Genomic DNA, 19,171 nt, shown 5'->3' with positions numbered 1-19,171 from the left:
TGCAGGAAAAGAAACAAAATTTCCTTTAAAATTTCCCTTGAAATTTTAAATTTTCCTTTTTTTTTTTTTTTAATTTAAAATAAATTATAGGAAAAAAAAAATTGCAGGCATCCTTAGGCTCTTTCAGGTTCAGAGAGGCAGAATAGGCCAAGGAACCTTTATTTTCCTTGGAAATTTTGAATTTTCCTTTAATTTTTTTTGCAGGAATTCTTAGATGCTTTCAGGCTGAGAGAGGCAGAACTGGGTAAAGCAGAGGAAGTAAAATGGAATTTTTTTAAAATTTTGAAATCTGGAATTTTCCTTTAATTTTGTTTGGGGGATTTTTGCAGGCATCCTTAGATGCCTTTCAGGCTCAGAGAGGCAAAATTTGGTAAAGCAGAGGCCAAGGAACCTTTACCTTCCTTTGAAATTTTGAATTCCCCTTTAATTTTTTTATTTATTTTATTTTTGCAGTCATCCTTTGATGCCTTTCAGATTCAGAGAGGCAGAATAGGCCAAGAAACCTTTACCTTCCTCTGAAATATTGAATTTTCCTTTAATTTTTTTTTAAATTTTATTTTTGCAGACATCCTTAGATGCCTTTCAGGCTCAGAGAGGCAGAATTGGATAAAGCAGAGGCTGAGGAAAGGAATTGCTGCTCCCCTCCTTCCAGCTGGAATTTCTATGGAAAACCAGGACCATTTTCCAAGAAAACACTTTTGGAATGGGTTAATGGATATCCCTGTCCAGGTGGAATCAGGAGATCTTTAAGTTCCTTTCCAAACAAATCCATTCTATGATTTTATGAGGGTTTTTTTTGTCTTTTAATCAAGTTTTTTCCTTTTAATTACTCCACTCTTCTGCCACTTGTTGTCATCCACTCCCATTCTTTTTGGGAGGTTTTTTTTTACATTTCTCTCCTTTTACTATTATTTATCCTTTATCCTATTATTATTTATTATTGATCCTTTTTCTTTCTTTATTTTCTAATTTCAATTATTAAACCATTCTTATCCCAACCCATGGGGGATTTTTTCCCCCAGTTCCCCATCCCACCATGGAAGGTTGGAGGTCAGTGTGGTTTTAAACCAAACCAGGGGAGTTCAACTAAGCTGAGCCTTTGTGCCTGAATTCTTCCCCTTCTCTCCACTTTTCCTCTGTGGAAAAGGAAATTTCACACCCAAAAATGGGATTATTCCCAGGAAAATGCAGAGTCTGGCCAGGCTTTACCAAAGGAAGGAGTGAGTTTAAATAAACCTGTTTGCCTTAGAGGCACTTTGGACCTTGATTCAAACATCCCCTCTTTGCAGGGCTGGTTTTATTCAGGGTTGGGTCCAGCTTTAGTGGGGTAAAAAAAATCACCAAAATTCCATTGTGTCCATTAATAAAGTGCTGAACGCTGTCCTGTGTCTTGGAGCTAAAATTAATGTGATTATTTTGCATAATGATGAGAGGAAATGTACTCATATCATTCCAGGAAGTGAACACACTGTGTTTAATGGAAAAAAAAATTATAAGTAATATGATATGATATGATATGATATGATATGATATGATATGATATGATATGATATGATATAATATAATATAATATAATATAATATAATATATATAATATAATATAATATAATATAATATAATATAATATAATATAATATAATATAATATAATTTCTCAGGGACAAATTCTAAATATTATTATTTTTTGCCATATAAATTCTTGTTAAAAAATGAATTCTTCACCCACAGAAGTGTTCAAGGACGGGGCTTGGAGCAACCTGGGATTGTGGAAGGTGTCAATCACCTGAATTTAATTTGCAAGCAGCTGAGAGAGCCCAGATTGATCAGTGGATATGTAAAATAATTGATAATTGTAATTAAATGTGCAAAAGGCCAAGAAGAAATGGGATTGTTCAGCCTGGAGAGGAGAAGCTTTGGAGAGACCTCAGTGTGGCCTTGCAGGGCCTGAAGGATCCACAGGAACATGGAGAGGGACAATTTCCAACACAATTTTGTGTTGCTACTAATTAAAATATAACACTTCTATATTATTACCAAGCTGAGAAAACCTTTAAACCAGAAATGCTTTCAACTATAATGCTATTAATTAAAATATAACACTTCTATATTATTACCAAGCTGAGAAAACCTTTAAAACAGAAATGCTTTCAACTATAATGCAAAAAGAAAAGCATGATTATTTTGCTAACAATGCCTAAACATTGTTTTCCTCTGTGCCACAGATGAAATTCTTGGCCCTCCCTTTTTCCCTGAGCTCCTCTCAGAAGGATCAGCTCGGTGTCAGAGCTCACCAACCTCTCCTCCATGGATTAAAAATAATATAAAACCAGAATTAGACCCAAATCTGATTGCTGTGCTGAGCACAAATCAGGCCTGCAGAGTTTTGAGGAGATTTATCAGCGTCGTGGTTTTGGTTTGTTCATTTGAGATTTGACTGATTTGGAGATTAATTTATAATTAATGTATTAAAGACTGAGGTGGCTTTGGTGTTGGTTAATTACTAATGTGTTTATTTTTTGTTGTGAGATAGGATTAGGAGAAAGGTAAAGTGGGTTTAAAACTTTAAAGGGGTATAAAGAAAAATTTATTAACAATAACTAAGAGAAAGAATAATAAGAATTAGAATAAAATATTTAGAACACTTCTGCTCCCCCTATAACTTTTTCATGGACAATGTAAAGAAACAAAAACTAAAATTTTTAAACAGTTTACTGCCTCTAGAATAGTTTTTATTCAGTTTACTTCCTATTAATATTATGGAGACTTCTCTACAAGAAAAAAAATAATTTTCAAAACCATAACATTCAGCAATCACATCTTTTTTTTTTTCCTGTTTTTGTTTTGAAGTGCTGGATAGCACAAGAGCCTCATTTCCAGATATGGAACATGGTGGCAGTCAGGAGATTCTAATATTATATATGAGAATATATATATTGTATGTTATTCTATATTCTCTATTCTCTATTCTCTATTATATGTTACATATTGTATATTCTCTATATTATATATTATATATTTTACATTATATATTATATGTTATATAGTATACATTATATATTATGATATATGATATATGATATATAATATATTATATATTATGTATTATATATTATGCACTGTATATAATATATAATATATAATATATAATAATATATAATATATAATATATAATATATAATATATAATATATAATATATAATAATATTTTATTATATATTCATTTATTAATTATATATATTTTATAAGATATATATTATATTATATTATATTATATTATATTATATTATATTATATTATATTATATTATATTATATTATATATACCCAGTACTGGGTTGGGAATGAGGCCCTGACTCCTTGGCCAGGCTGATCCAGAGGAGCTCTGGGACACTGGGAAACTCTTCCAGGTAAATTCTCTCCTCGGTTCCCCAGCAAAGCTCACCCTGGCTGGAATTGCTCCTCCCTTGGAATAACTGCAGGTAAAATGATGTTTATGGTCCAATGCTGTGCTGAGCATTGAAATTTTCCACCAAGTGATCCCATTTTTCTGTGGGCAGTGACACCAAGAAGGTGAGCCAGGATTATTTACAGATTTCTGCTCTCCCTATTTTCCCTGGGGAAACCCCAGAGAGCTCCTTGTACCTCCTTTGTAAGTCCTGGAAAATTTTCCCTCTGTGTTTTAACAGTAATTACACAATATTTTGACAAGATATTTTTGCTTAGCTCTTCTTTTTAAAATAATTTTTAAATTATTTTAGATTTTTTTCAACACAGGTAGAGGAAAATTTGTAAAAAGAAGGAATTCCATCCCAGGACAAACCAGAGCAGTTGGGAGGGCCCAGATCAAAAGCCTCTTGCCTGATATATTCTAGAAAATGAACTTCAGATCACAGAATCCCAGAATTTTCAGGACTTCTGGAGCTCCCTCAGTCCAGGCAGGGTCACCTGGAGCAGCTGACACACGAACACATCCAGGTGGCTCTGGAATATCTCCAGAGATGGAGACTCCACACCCTCCTTGGGCTTCCAATTTCCAATTTTCTGCTCTAATTCCCGGCTAGGAGCCCTTTCCATCACTGAAACTCAGCCCAGTTGTGTCAGGAGAGCTTTGGGAGGAACATTCCTGGGAAAAAGGACGAGTGGAGGCTGTGCTTTCCCTCTCTCCACAACCCTCCAGGGTGCCTCCCATTCTTTCCCTCCTCCTGATGAACACACAAAATCCTCAGGTCTATCCCAAGCTCCCAAATCCACAAAAAGCAATCTTGACACGTTTCTGAATGTGGCAGGAATTTTTCCTTCTCTCCCCCAGCACTGCTGGTGAGGCCTCAGAGGTACAAACAGCAAAGGACAAGTGAATTTCCACTAAAACCACAATTATTTTGAGAAGATCCACCTCAGCTTCTGCTGAATCTGTGCCCTCCCTCTTGTGGAAGTGCAATTATTGCCCGGAATTAACCCCAGGAATTAGGTCATGGCAGTGAAGTAAAAGTCATGGAGCGTTTGGGGTTTGGAGGGAAGAAGTTGATCATGAAATTTGAATCAGTTTGTAAAATTACAACCTTTGCTTTCTTTTCCCTTTCCCCCATCTCAATTCCAAAAACCCCAAGCCCTTGACAATGTTTGAATGAGTCCCAAGCCAAGCACTGCTTTGCCAAAATCCTCTTTTGTTTCTTTCTGGTTTGCATCTTCCCAAAGTGCCCCAGGAATCCCCTCCAGCCACGGCTGAGGCAGCAGAGCTGGAGATTTGTCTGAGAGAGAAGGTGCAGGATGAGCCCCAGGCAGCCAAGCACCAGCTCAGGGAGCAACCAAGAAAAAAATAAAACACAGGCACAAAAAACCCTCCTGTCTCCAAGGGAAAGCTGCTGACAACACCTGGAATCCTGGAATATCCTGAGTTAGGAGGGATCCACAGGATGATCCAACTCCAATTCTGCCCAGACCCCCAAACAATCCCACCCTGGGCATCTCCTGGAGCTGTGGCAGCCTCGGGGCTGTGCCCATTCCCTGGGCAGCCTGGGCAGTGCCAGCACCCTCTGGGCAACAACCTTGCCCTAAAATCCAACCTAAATCCCTCCTGGCACAGCTCCAGCAGGAACTGGCCCCATGAAGCTCTGCCCTCAGTGTCCTCTGCTCCAGCTGGAAAATCCCAGTGCCCTCTGCCCCTCCAGACCCTTCCCCACCTTCAGAACCTCCTTAGGACGTTCTCCAAGAGCTTTTGATCTTCTGTTGAGACACACAGAACTGCCCCAGGACTCGAGGTACAAGAGCAGCACTTGGGAGAAGGTTTCTGCTGGACCCAGGGACCTCACTCAGGCACCTCAATCTCATTTCTGAAGCCCCTCCCTCAACCTGAGTGTCTTAGGTTGGAAATGGGGCTGTGTGTTCTGTTCCCATCTGTCAGAGCTGGGGCAGTTCTCTGCTGTCCATGGGGCAGTTTTTCCTTTCTCTCTCCCACAGCCAATCCTCCCTGCAGGAGATCTCTGCTGTCCATGGCCACTGAGTGTCCCTGCAGGGCTGAGCCAATCCCACCATCCCATGGGGAGATGCTGCATTGCCCAGGGGAGGAGCCAAGCATTCCTACCTGGATCCAATCTGAGGTGCTGGCACAGCCCAGCAGCCTTTGCCCAGTGCATTGCCAGAGGAGCAGCTTCTGCTGCCCTGCATGGCCAGAGGGAGCCCAGGCCCATCTGCAGCAGCCCTGGAGCTGCAGAGGAAAACTCCCCCCTTGTGCAGGATCCCTGCTCCAGCAGAGCCACAGCTGGCACTGCAGGAGGGCTGAGCCCCCATGGGATGGGGCTGTGCCACCCCCTGACACACAGGGGAACAGGGCCTGCTCTCACTCTGGCAGTGGTATGTTTTTTGGTTTTTTTTTTTGTACTATTGCATTTGTATTTTAATTTTCCTAATAAAGAACTGTTATTCCTATTCCCATATCTTTGCCTGATAATTTCAAAATTATAATAATTCAGAGGGAGGGGGGGTTTACATTTTCAATTTCAAGGGAGGCTCCTGCCTTCCTCAGCAGACACCTGGCTTTTCAAACCCAGACACTGAGCAGGAAGAGCCGGGGGTGAGGACATTTGTCACCTGTGCAGTGACTCCAAACAGGGCAGTGGTTGTACAAACAGCAGAGGAATTGCTCAGACAGGAACATTTCATCACCAATGTCTCGAGGCAGTGAAAGGTCCCCATCACTCACCCTCAGCCAGGGCTCAGCAAGGCACCTGCACCTAAAAGGTCAGGTCCTGTGCCTCGGTGTTTATATAAACCAGGGCAATTTGGCAACACCAAATTCAATTTACTCCCTGGAGGTGCTGACTGCTCACACTTTCACCACATGGAGCTTTGCTCCTGCCCAAGAAAAGAGCACAACTGGGGCTGCACACCTCCCCTGAACTTCAGACCTTTGCTTTTAGCAAATCCAGTGCCTCCTGTTGCCACACAATAGGCTTTCCACAGAAATGACTTTGGCTATTTTATTTTATTGGTTCCTCCTCTGGACTAACACTCCACTGTGAACTCATAAATTTCACGTGGTTCTGCCTGGGCTTTTCTGGAACCCCTTTTTTTTTTTTTTTTTTTTTTTGCTTCCCTGATTTTCTCTGCAGCTGCAGGGAGATATAGTGAGCTACTGTGGAGCACTCTGAAAGCAGGGCCTCTGAGAAGTTTCCAAAGTGGATACAAGCAGGTTATTCTTTGCCTTGTTTTCCTTGGCTCGGCCCGAGCTGCTCAGGGTGAGTCAAACTGGATTAACTTTCAAGAGGGAAGTGGTGTGGTCAACCCAAACTGTTTGTGGTGAGATTGGGAAGATACGTGGGGCAGGTAATGAGGAACAGCCCGTGGTGCTGGCTGGAGGGAGGAATCAGGCAAACAGAATCCTTAATAATTAAATCAACACTGTCCCATAACTGTTTCTGGTTTTGTTTTTTTTAGCTTTATGTGCTGAGGGTTGTGACACAGCCTGGCTTTTCTGGACTGGTCAGCCCCAGAAGGTGGCCTGGTGGATGTGGGGCTTGATGGACTCGAGCTCCAAACTCAAAGGAAGAATAAAGGAACAAAGGTCAGGCACTATTAGAAAAATAAAAATAAAATGTCTCCATGTTTTGTTTATGACAGGGGAAATTCTTTCTGCTGCCTCCTCCCATTTTTACATGCTGTTCCTAATCTGTTCCATGATTAAGGAAGGCAGGGAAGATGTTCACATCTTCCTGTCTCTTTAGGATGTGTTTAAGTGATTTACGAGGACGTCATGTTCTTGTAGGACAGACAACACCTGCCCTGATGATTCCAAGCAGAGCTGAGATGGCCTCTCATGGAATCATGGAATGGTTTGGGTTGGAAGGGACCTTAAAGATCCCTGTCATGGGCAGGGACACCATCCACTATCCCACATTATCCCAGTCTGTCCTTGGACACCTTGAATCTATTCAGCTTCTATTCCAGCCCCTCCCCACGCTCCCAGGGAACAATTCCTTCTCAATATCCCATCCATCCCTGCCCTTCTTCAGCTTAAAGCCATTCCCTGTGTCCTGACACTCCATCCCTTGAGAAAAATCCCTCTGCAGCTCTCCTGGAACCCCTTTAGGCCTTGGAAGAACACAATTCTCCCCCAGGCATTCTGTCCCTCTTGCTTTGCACACCCTCACCCAGCACAGGCACAGGATCAGCCTGCGTGAGATTTGTCATGAACACCGAGAGAAAATTCATTTCCTCACTGGAATTCCACAGAATCCACAGAATCCACAGAATTCACAGAATCACAGAATGACCAGGTTGGAAGAGACCTTCAAGATCTTTGAGTCCAACCCAGCCCCAACCCCTCAACTGAACCCTGGCACCCAGTGCCACATCCAGGCTTTGTTAAACACACCCAGGCATGGGGACTCCACCACCTCCCTGGGCAGAACATTCCAGTATTCCCAAAGAGCAGAAGCACAAATGGAGATGCGGAGCCAAAGTAAAGTTTTTTTTCATTCTTCACCACCATGAAGCAAAAGCCTGTGGTGTTTTGTGTGGGGCTGCAAGGAGGGAATGCTCCAGCTGATAATCCAGGGCAGGCAAAGCTGGCAGGAACTGCAGAGCAGGTGGAGTTTTGCAGGTTTTTGGCTTGCTCCATATATATTACTATGTTCTAAAACCCCAAACTCTTAAATTTGCCACCCTGTGATATCACACACTTCTATTCAAACTCCACCCCCACAATCCCAGTTCTGTCATTCAATTTTGGAAGCTTCTCCAGGGCCTCAGGTCAGTGCAGTGTTCTCTTGGGGGTCAGTGCCTGGCAGCACAGAAAGTCTGGAATTCTCAGCAGCCAGAACTTCAACAGATTTTCACTCTTTGCAGTTGTATTTCAAGCAGAAAATAGGGGCTGTTCACTGAAAATGCCACGTAGCTGCCTCCAGCCTTTCCCTTACACACGTGGTCTTTTGGGGAACCCATAAATCAGGAATCTCCTCAAAAACTGAGGCTTTAGAAAAGGTCCTGCACTGCTGAAATCTTAAGCAAACAGAAGTGTCTGAGCCCTCCATGAGGGGTGAAAGTTTCCCTCTCCCTTCTCCCAGATCCCCAAGGAGCTGAGGAAGGAGGGATCAGCTCACAGAGGGAAGGAAAACTGAAGGAAAACTCATTTGCCAATCCTGAGGGACAGGGGGATTGATGCTCCAAAAGCTCAGCTTTGCCAGCAAATCTCCTTCTGGGAAGGGGAAAGGCAAAATAATTCCCTAAAACCCACAACAGGCACCTCCACTCCACAAAAAAACTTCCTAAAACCCACAACAGGCACCTCCACTCCACAAAATAACTTCCTAAAACCCACAACAGGCAGCTCCTCCAACTCCAGACCCATCCCTTCCAGCCCCAGCCTCTGCTTCAAATCTGTTTTTTCCCCTCCTATGGAAAATGTTCTTGTGCCCAAAGATCTTCATCTTGCTCACTGCTTTCAACAGCTGCAAAACCTTTGTAGAGAGAGCATTTGGCAAGAGAAAGTCAGGCCTAATGAGGGATGTTCAGAAATAATCTACATTCAGCTGATTCTGGTTTTGTCACAGTTCAGAGCACTTCCCCCTGGTTTCAGCAGAGAGACATCAAGGAGGGTCACCAAAATTATTAGACTGAAAATCATGTTAATGATGAAGGGTGAAAAAAGAGCTGTGTGGGATGGAGTGACTAAGGAAAGGGCTTGAAATAATTTCTGCAGGACTGGGTCAGACTTAGCTTCATTCCTAACCCACAGTGCAGCAGCTCTGGCTTCCCTTGCCCCTGATTTCTCAAGGAAGGAGATTGGCCTGTCACCACTTTTGTGTTTCATTTTAAAAACCCCAAAATTATTTGGGGTGCAATTCATAGGATCTACTGCACTCCCAGAAAAGCAGTGTTGTCACCAGGTTTCCTACTCCACATATTTGACCATTTCATTGAACTAAATAAATTACAAATTCCTGTCTCACATCGCCCAATCCCAACCCTCCAGCCTCAGCAGAGAGACTGAAAAATGAGAGGGAAAATAATCCCATCCCATATGGAAAAGGAGTGTCTGCACCATGAATCCTCAAGGATGAGAGTGTTAAAAATCTACTGAGGTTAAACTTATGGATAGGACATAAAGGATCCTCACCAGCACTGCTCTGTGCCAGGAATTCCTATGAATTTAACAATCCTTTGTGTTGCCAACCAGTTAAATTCCATAAATACATAAAGGGGCTACAAAAATGCTGGAGAGGGATTTTCACCAGGGCATGGAGTGACAGGAATATGGGGAATGGCTTTAAAGTGTCAAGAGAGCAGGGTTGGATGGGATATAAGGAAGAAAAGCTTAGGAAAAAGCTTAGGCTTAGAAAAGTTAAGGCTGGAAGAGTGCTATGAAATAATCACATTTCAGTTCAATCTCCAGACAAAAGAACTTGAAACCAAGAATTCCTGTCATTCCTTCATGAGATCCTTTATCTGTTAGAATTCAGAGATTCATAAGCTTTGTTCAAAATTAAAAAAAAAAAAAATGGAAGCATGTGTTGGAGAAGAGGTGACTTTGCTTTCATACAGAATTTGTATCATGGAATGGTTTGGGTTGGGAGGGACATTAAAAATCAGCCAGATCCAGGGCAGGGACACCTTCATCTACCCCAGGCTGCTCCAATGTCCCCAGTGTCCAGCCTGGCCTTGGGCACTGCCAGGGATCCAGGGATGGAATTCCATGCCAGCCCTGCCCACCCTGCCAGGGAACAATTCCTCATTGCCAAGATCCCACCCAGCCCTGCCCTCTGGCACTGGCAGCCATTCCCTGGGTGCTGTCCCTGCATGCCCTGGAAATTGTCTCTCTCCAGCTTTCCTGGGGCTCCTGCAGGCCCTGCAAGGCCACCCTGAGCTCAGCCCAAAGCTTCTCCTGTGCAGGTGAACAATCCCAGCTGTGCCAGCCTTTCCTCCCAGCAGAGCTGCTCCATCCCTCTGCCCATCCTGGAGCCTCCTCTGGGCTCTCTGCAGCAGCTCCAGCTCCTTCCTGGGCTGGAACCTCCTTTGTGTCTTTTCTCCTAAGTAACTCTCAGCTCCTGTAACCCCAGGTGTGTGGAAGGAGCTGAATCCTTCCACTAAAATTTAATCCTAATCCACCACTTAAAATTAAATGTTGGGTATTTTCCAACAATGAAATGGTTCATTTTTTATGGTTTCTAAGTTGTTATTTGGTACAATTCAGCCTCAGCTTCCAAAATGAGGCACTTGCAGCAGAAAATGAGGAAGAAATAAAGGTACTAATATTAATTAAGCCTACTGAAATAATGAAAAGGTTTTTTTGGAGAAGAGTTTGACTTTTGTTATTATTGTATTAGGAAAAGTTTCTTGGGGTTTCCCCAAAAATGACCTCAGGTAGGACAAGATTTCGTTCAGAACAGAACCAGCAGCTTTTTAGGCTCCTTCTCAACTCCTGCTCAGCAAAATATTCCCTCTCTCCACACCCCTCAGCATCCCACTCTTGGATATCTTTCTTTTTCCTAAAGGTATTTGGGAAAACTATATATCCAACAGGGAATAATCACATTTAATGCCCATCTTAACTTTAGGCTAAATCCATGTAGCCTTTTCCTTTCACATCACTTTCAGGCACTTGGGCCATGAGTAAAATTTTCAGAGCTTTGTAGGCTAAAACAATTCAATGAGGAAAAGCAGACAAAAGCAGTCAAAAGAAGAAAAAACCCTAATTTTTCAGCAGATGTACACAGCAGGTCAAATGGCCTAAGGGAAATATTTAATTTAGGACTCAGACTATTTCTACCAAGTTTCCTAACCAAAAGTATTTTCATCAGGAGCACTACTCTTGATCTGGTTTCTGCTAATGATTTTCCCCATGGACCTTGCTCATAAAAACAGAAATTGCTTTATGAATCATAGAATCAGAGAAGAAAATGATGGGTTAGGTCATCCTGCCCTTCTCTCTGACAGTGCAGCAGGATTTCTTTTCAGAAAAAAACCCCTTCATTTTGAAAATAAGCATTTATTCAGAAGTGGGGAATAAAAATGCTCAGTTCAAAAGAGGTTTTAAAAATCCATAATGAAAGCAGGGGAGGAAGAGCCAGGTTTTTAAGGACCTTGGCTCTCTTTATGAGCTGTGACAATTTGAGAAGTTTTCTCTGGGTAGGCACAGACAGGAATTCAATGGGACAAAAAGGAAAATGAGGAATTCCCACAAAGGGGAATTTATCACAATTTGGAGGGCAAATTTAGATGTGCTGCTGGCCAAAGAGCTGGACATCCCAACAACCATGGACGATGGGATGTACAGGAACACAGTGTCCACAGGCCTTTGTGCAGAGCAAAGGTGGCCCTGTGACAGTGCTGTTGTCACCTCTTGTCACCTCCACACATCCCAGAGAGCCCAAAAGCCACAGAATCCCAGGAAGGTTGGAAGAGCCCCTCAGGATCACCTTCAGCCCCACCAGCATCACCCCAATCCCTGTCCCCAAGGCCACATCCAGACTGCTCTGGGACAATTCCAGTGACTCCAAACCTCCCTGGGCAGCTCAGCCCAAGGCCTGACCACTCTGAGAGGGAAAAATTGTTTCTAATCCCTAATCTGAACTTCCCCTGGCCCCTTGCACTTATTGGAATCCAGGCTGTCTGAGAACCATCAAAATCATGAAGGAAACGAATCAAAAATGGTTGTTGGAGTTGGTTTTAGGAAATTAATCAAAAGCTGTTGTTGGAGTTGGCTTTGGAGCTCAGCAGGTTTGTCTAGATCTCTGGTGAGCCAGGAGAAAACATCTCGGCCTGTTTGGAATTCCTTCAGCCCAAGTGACTGAGTGAGTCATGGAGCTGGGGGAATGTTCCCAAATATCCATTCCTGAAAGGAAACCACTCAAATCCAGCAGGTTTTGTTTTGATTCCCATCCCAATCCAAGAAGGCTGAAATCCTTCTAAATCCCTTCAGCCCATGGCAGGCCTGGTTTGACAGGGCTCACCACAGATCCATCAAAGGAATGCAGGGAAAAAACGTCGGAGTGGTCATGGCTGTGATGTGGAAATCTCAGTGAGAAGTCAAATCTGAGGACTTTGAAGCCCACTTAAAAATGAAGGGAGCAAAACAGAATCATTGGAAAAGCTGGGAGAGCTGGGGGTGCTGGGCCTGGGGACGAGAAGGCTCCAGGGAGAGCTCAGAGGTTCTAAAAGGAAAGGAGAAGGATTTTTATGCAGGCAGAGAGTGACAGGAAAAGGGGAATGGTTTTAAAGAGATGGCAGCTTGGATGGGGTTTTGGGAAGGGATTCTCCCCTCAGGGGGTGGTGAGGCCTTGGGAGAGGTGTCCCAGAGCAGCTGGGGCTGCCCCTGGATCCCTGGCAGTGCCCAAGGCCAGGTTGGACACTGGGGACAGTGGGAGGTGTCCCTGCCATGGCAGGGGTGGCTCTGGGTGATCCCTAAAACCCCTCCCAACCCAAACCACTCTGGGATTCTGGGATTCTCTGGCTGCTTTTCTGTTTGAACCTGTGATTTCTTCTCCCCTCTGAACGCTTTTCCCATCCTTTGCCCAGTCCTCACACCAGACAAACATCACACCATGGGTGTTGTGGTTTTGGCCCATCCCATTCCTGGCCTGGTGCATTGTCCTGTGAACTTGGGAAAATCCCTTGGAGACCTGGATTTTGCCTCAGTCCCTCTCCCTTTGGCAGTGCCAGGACCCAGGGAATGGCTCCCAGTGCCAGAGGGCAGGGCTGGATGGGGTCTTGGGAAAAAATCCTTCCCTGGGAGGGTGGGGATGCCCCTGGATCCCTGGCAGTGCCCAAGGCCAGGCTGGACACTGGGGCTGGGAGCACCTGGGACAGTGGGAGGTGTCCCTGCCATGGCAGGGGTGGAGCTGGATGAGCTTTAATCCCTTCCACCCTACACCACTCCATGATCCCCCACTCCCTTTGTGCTGTGTCATGAGTGACTCAGCAATAACAAAGCTGTGAATTCCTGCTGGGGGGAGCCCAACCTTTCCTGGTGAGATGCCTCAAACCTCCCTCACTGTGCAGTTCATTTGCCTAAAACATGGGATATGAATTCCAGGGAAGCCTTTGCATGCATTTGGGTCAGGCAGATCCCAGCGCTGCTTCCGTGTGGATCCAATCTCCACTTCCTCCTTAAAATGCAGAATCTCATTAAATATTAACTCTTCTCCCAACTGAAGAATTGATTTCCAGCAGAAGGTTTGCCTGCAGGAAGATTTGGTTTCAAGCAGATGCATATTCAAAGAACTAGAGTTTATTCATTGTCTGCAACCCGTGAGCATGCCCAGGTAATTGAATATGCAAATCTGGAATTTGCATACGCAAATATCTTTTTTATGTGCGCAGCTGCCTGGTTCACTGAGGATATTTTTCAGGGACAATTCAACCACAATTTAAATAAAAAAACTCAAACAACAAACCAAAGAAATAAGAATAAATAAATAAGAAGTCTTACTCTGACAGGGTATGTGTTTTAAGGCCTGTCCTCAAATCCAAAAAATATATCAGATTTTTCCACTAAAAACATGGATCATGATGCAACTCAGGTAAGTGAAGGCTCCAGAAGAAAACCTGAGTTTTCTAAACTATTTTAGCTGAAGGATGAAACATTTCTTTCCTGGTTAAGCAGCCTCAAGCTGTGAGTCTCATTCCCTGCAGGGTGTTTGAGTGCTGCTGCTCTGTTCTCCCGGGACAATTCCACTTAAGCAACATCCAGAACTTCTGCCAAGAGTGTGGGAGGGGTGCAAGAAACTCATCCCAAACCTCAATTTACATTTTGATAACAATATGCAAATGCCCTGTTGGGATGGTGACTGAGGCCAAAGATTGCCTCTGATGAGCAGAGGGATGGAGGAAAGGCTGGGAGGAAAGGCTGGCACAGCTGGGATTGTTCACCTGCACAGGAGAAGCTTTGGGCTGAGCTCAGGGTGGCCTTGCAGGGCCTGCAGGAGCCCCAGGAAAGCTGGAGAGAGACAATTTCCAGGGGATGCAGGGACAGCACCCAGGGAATGGCTGCCAGTGCCAGAGGGCAGGGCTGGGTGGGATCTTGGCAATGAGGAATTGTTCCCTGGCAGGGTGGGCAGGGCTGGCATGGAATTCCACCCCTGGATCCCTGGCAGTGCCCAAGGCCAGGCTGGACACTGGGGCTGGAGCAGCCTGGGACCATGGAAGCTGTCTGGGGTGGAATGAAACGATCCTTAAGATCCCTTCCACCCCAAACCATTCCCTGATTCTGAGATGTCTCCTTGCACATCTGCTCCACCCTCACTCCATTTCACTCAGACAGAACTGGAGTTCTGCTGCCCTCAGCACCTGAACAACACAACCCCTGTGTGCAGAGCTGGGCATTCCCTGGGAACATCAAATCCTTCAGTTCCTCCTGGTGCTTTAGTCTTTTAAAAAAGGGAAGAGAGAAAGAGAGAGAAAGAGAGAGAAAGAGAGAGAAAGGGAGAGAAAGAGAGAGAAAGAGAGAGAAGGAAGGAAGGAAGGAAGGAAGGAAGGAAGGAAGGAAGGAAGGAAGGAAGGAAGGAAGGAAGGAAGGAAGGAAGGAAAAGAGGAAGGAAAAGAGAGAGAAAGAAGGGAAAGAAGGAGTGAAAGAAAAGAGAGAGAAAGAAAGAGAGAAAGAAGGAGAGAAAGAAAGAAAGAAAGAAAGAAAGAAAGAAAGAAAGAAAGAAAGAAAGAAAGAAAGAGAGAAAGAAAGAAAGAAAGAAAGAAAGAAAGAAAGAAAGAAAGAAAGAAAGAAAGAAAGAAAGAAAGAAAGAAAGAAAGAAAGAAAGAAAGAAAGAAAGAAAGAAAGAAAGAAAGAAAGAAAAAGAAAGCAAAGAAAGATTTGCTGTCTGTGCAGATCAATGGTTTCACCCAAGCTGTCCCAGAGCTGAGGCTCAGGGAACTCCAGGAAGCAGCAACCCATGGCATTTATTCCTGTTTGAAGGGTTTGATCAATGCCATATTGGTTTGCAATGCTTTAAAATGCCCTTAACATTTGAAAAGCAAGAAATGATGTGCCAGGTACTGCTGCCCACCTTTTCCCAGCATCCCTTCAGTCAGCTCTTGGGTTTGGGCCAAGCCAGGCCTGGCTGGGCATTGCAGAAATGCAAGTCACTGGTTGAGCTGGACACTTCAGGAAGGCAGGATAAAAACCATTTGAAAGCTTCAAACATTCCCATTTCTCCACATGCTGCTGGATTTGGTGTGGATGGGGAGGAGCCCCTCCATTAAATCAGTTTATCCCACTGGGAATTCTGCCCTGAGCTCACTTACTTCGGGGTTCCCGAGGTCCATCCACGGTGATCTTGATGGCTCTGTGGTACGTGGCTACCTGGGGAGGGTTTGTGAAGACTGTGATAGTCAGGGTGAAGCTTTTCCCTGCAACAGGAAAAGAGAAAATGTTAGTGAGCAAAAAAAAAAAAAAAAAAAAAAAAAAAAAGAAATAGGTCTATAAATAAGGATAAATTTCAATAGAAATTTCAATAGAAATGTGAAAATGAAATAGAAATAGGTCTATAAATATGGCCAAATTTCAATAGAAATGTCAATAGAAATGTGAAAATTAAATAGAAGTAGCTCTATAAATAAGGGTACATTTCAAAAGAAATTTCAACAGAAATGCAAAAATGAAATAGCAATAGGTCTATAAATATGGCCAAATTTCAATAGAAATTTCAATAGAAATGTAAGAATTCAATAGAAATAGCTCTATTAAAAAGGCTGTATTTCAATAGACATTTCAACAGAAATTTCAATAGAAAGGTAAATAGAATGCTAAATGGAATATTTATATTCTATTTATACAGATATTTTAAATATTTTAAAATAGTTATATATTTTATAAATACAGATGTAAAAATGAAATAGAAATAGCTCTATAAATATGGCCAAATTTAAAGAGAAGTTTCAATAGAAATTTCAATAGGATATTAAATAGAAATGTAAAAATTAAATCCTTGAGGGTTGAGAAAAGCAAACTCCTTGTTTCTGGTAGAGCTCGAACACCCTGCAAGGCACTGAAAGGTTTTATGGGGTGTAGAATGCTGGTGCTGGATTCATTCCCTCCATGGCAACTGCTCAAAGCTTTCGGGGAAACAAAATTAATTTCTATTTAAATCATCTACACTCTGTTTGTAACAAAAAAGGCGGTTACCCCTAAGAGTCAGGGTTTATCTGATATTCCTGACTCTGGTGAGTTACCTGGGCTTTCTAAAGGCACTTGGTTCAGGGAGGTTGGGAAATCATGGGTGGCTTTTCCAAAACTGCCACGGGAGTCTGAGCAGCAGCACTTGTTCAAAGCACAGAGGAGTGGGTGCTCAGATCCCCCAGGCAGGCTGCAAAACCCCCACGCTGTGGCTGAGGCCAGCAGCAGATCAATTCCAGCTCTGAAAATCAGCTGCTACTGCAATGCCAAGAAAGAAGGGAATGGAAAAAATAAAATAAAAAAAAAAATCCCTACAGCTCGTCCACAGAGAATTAAAACATTTTATGAAGCCACAGCAGAGGACAAGGCTCAGTTTCTCTATTATTCAGCAAGAAAATTGTGAAGGCCTTTTCCAAGTTGTGCTGTGCACAGCATGGCTCTGTTTTGGGAAAAGTTCTGCTACCCTGCTGGAACTCTGGTTGCTGAAAAATCCAGACTTTCTGTGCTGCCAGGCACTGATCCCCAAGAGAATTCGACCTGAGGTCATGGAGAAGCTTCCAAAATTTCAATAATAAAACTGAGATTTTAGGTGTGGAGTTTGAATAGAAGTGTGTGATATCACAGGGGGGAAACTCAGAGTTTAAGGGTTTAGAATACAGGAATAGAGAGAAAGCAAGATGGAGGGTTTAGGATGGAGGCTGCTCCTTCTTCTTCACCTTCTCCTCCATGGGTTTGGGTGGTTTTGTGTCATTGGATAAAAAAGTCCCCATTGTGGGCATGGGTGGTTGGGTATTGGGTTAAAAGTGAAAATAATTGAGGTGTCATTTGTTAATTGGACAGTTTATCCTTCAAAGGCCTTGGAGAGAGAGACAGGGCTCCATTTTTAGTTTGTTGGAGTGAAGTGCTGCAGAACTCAGGGTTTGTGAGACTGTGACAGAGATAAGAACTGATAAACATCTGAGTGCCAACAAGAAATACCCTCTCACACATTTAATCACAACCTTGGCAAAGAAAAGAAGATAAAACTCAACACTACCCCTGCATTTACTCCTGGCATTTGTCAAAGAGCAGAAATAACATTCTGCACCTTTGAGAAGACCTCAGCTGATGGTGTTGGCCTTGGCAGCAGTAAAAACATTGCCTGGCAGCAGCTGCAGCATCTTTGTCTCTGCAGCAGGGGACTCAGGGCTGGCAGGGATCTCTGGGGCCAGCCAGAGACACCGGGGACACCACCCCGAGAGGGGAACCAGGAATTGCTGGGAGGAAATTGGGGCTCTTCCTCCCTCGCCCTCATTGCAGCACCTGGCTCCAGCCCCAGTCAGGAGCTTCTTCCCTTCCACGCAATTTTATTGTTTGCTTCAGTTATGTCTATCAATAGGGCTAAATTTCAATAGAAATGTAAAAATGAAATAGAAATAACTCCATAAATATGGCCAAATTTCAATAGAAATGTAAAAACTCAATAGAAATAACTCTATAAATATGGCTAAATTTCAATAGAAATGTGAAAATGAAATAGAAATAGGTCTATAAATATGGCCAAATTTCAATAGAAATGTAAAAACTCAATAGAAATAACTCCATCAATATGGCCAAATTTCAATAGAAATGTCAATAGAAATGTGAAAATTAAATAGAGATAACTCTATAAATATGGCCAAATTTCAATAGAAATGTAAAAACTCAATAGAAATAGGTCTATAAATATGGCCAAATTTCAATAGAAATGTCAATAGAAATGTGAAAATGAAATAGAAATAGCTCTATAAACATGGCCAAATTTCAATAGAAATGTAAAAATGAAATAGAAATAAGTCTATAAATATGGCCAAATTTCAGTAGAAATGTCAATAGAAATGTGAAAATGAAATAGAAATAGGTCTATAAACATGGCCAAATTTCAATAGAAATGTAAAAATGAAATAGAATTAAGTCTATAAATATGGCCAAATTTCAATAGAAATGTCAAAACTCAATAGAAATAACTCTATAAATATGGCTAAATTTCAATAGAAATGTGAAAACTCAATAGAAATAACTCTATAAATATGGCCAAATTTCAATAGAAATGTAAAAATGAAATAGAAACAACTCCATCAATATGGCCAAATTTCAATAGAAATGTCAATAGAAATGTGAAAATTAAATAGAAATAGCTCTATAAACATGGCCAAATTTCAATAGAAATGTAAAAACTCAATAGAAATAACTCTATAAATATGGCTAAATTTCAATAGAAATGTGAAAATGAAATAGAAATAACTCTATAAATATGGCCAAATTTCAATAGAAATGTGAAAATGAAATAGAAATAAGTCTATAAATATGGCTAAATTTCAATAGAAATGTCAATAGAAAGGTAAATAGAATGTTAAATAGAATATTAAATACAAATGTAAAAATTAAATAGAAATAGGTCAATCAGTAAGGCCCAATTTCAATAGAAATGTAAAAATGAAATAGAAATAGCTTTATAAATAGGGCGAAATTTCAACAGAAATCTCAACAGAAATTTAAAAATGAAATAGAAGTTGCTCTGTAAATATGGCCAAATTTCAACAGAAATTTTAATA

At 42.3% G+C, this 19,171-nt stretch overlaps 1 protein-coding gene across 2 annotated transcripts in view; it reads right to left on the bottom strand.

The window, feature by feature from the left end:
* Nucleotides 1-19,171, bottom strand: part of RUNX1 (RUNX family transcription factor 1) — a 181,024-nt gene that overhangs the window by 46,698 nt on the left and 115,155 nt on the right. For both annotated transcript variants that reach the window (XM_071430133.1, XM_071430132.1), the window contains one exon: nucleotides 15,728-15,832. In XM_071430133.1, the coding sequence (XP_071286234.1) occupies nucleotides 15,728-15,832 (105 nt within the window). The remainder of the gene's footprint in view (nucleotides 1-15,727; nucleotides 15,833-19,171) is intronic.

The sequence above is a fragment of the Agelaius tricolor genome, unplaced genomic scaffold, assembly GCF_023055355.1.
Source record: "Agelaius tricolor isolate 1412-34295 unplaced genomic scaffold, bAgeTri1.0.p SCAF_7, whole genome shotgun sequence".
Classification (NCBI taxonomy): Eukaryota; Metazoa; Chordata; class Aves; order Passeriformes; family Icteridae; genus Agelaius; species Agelaius tricolor.
This window is presented reverse-complemented; position numbering and strand designations above follow the sequence as displayed.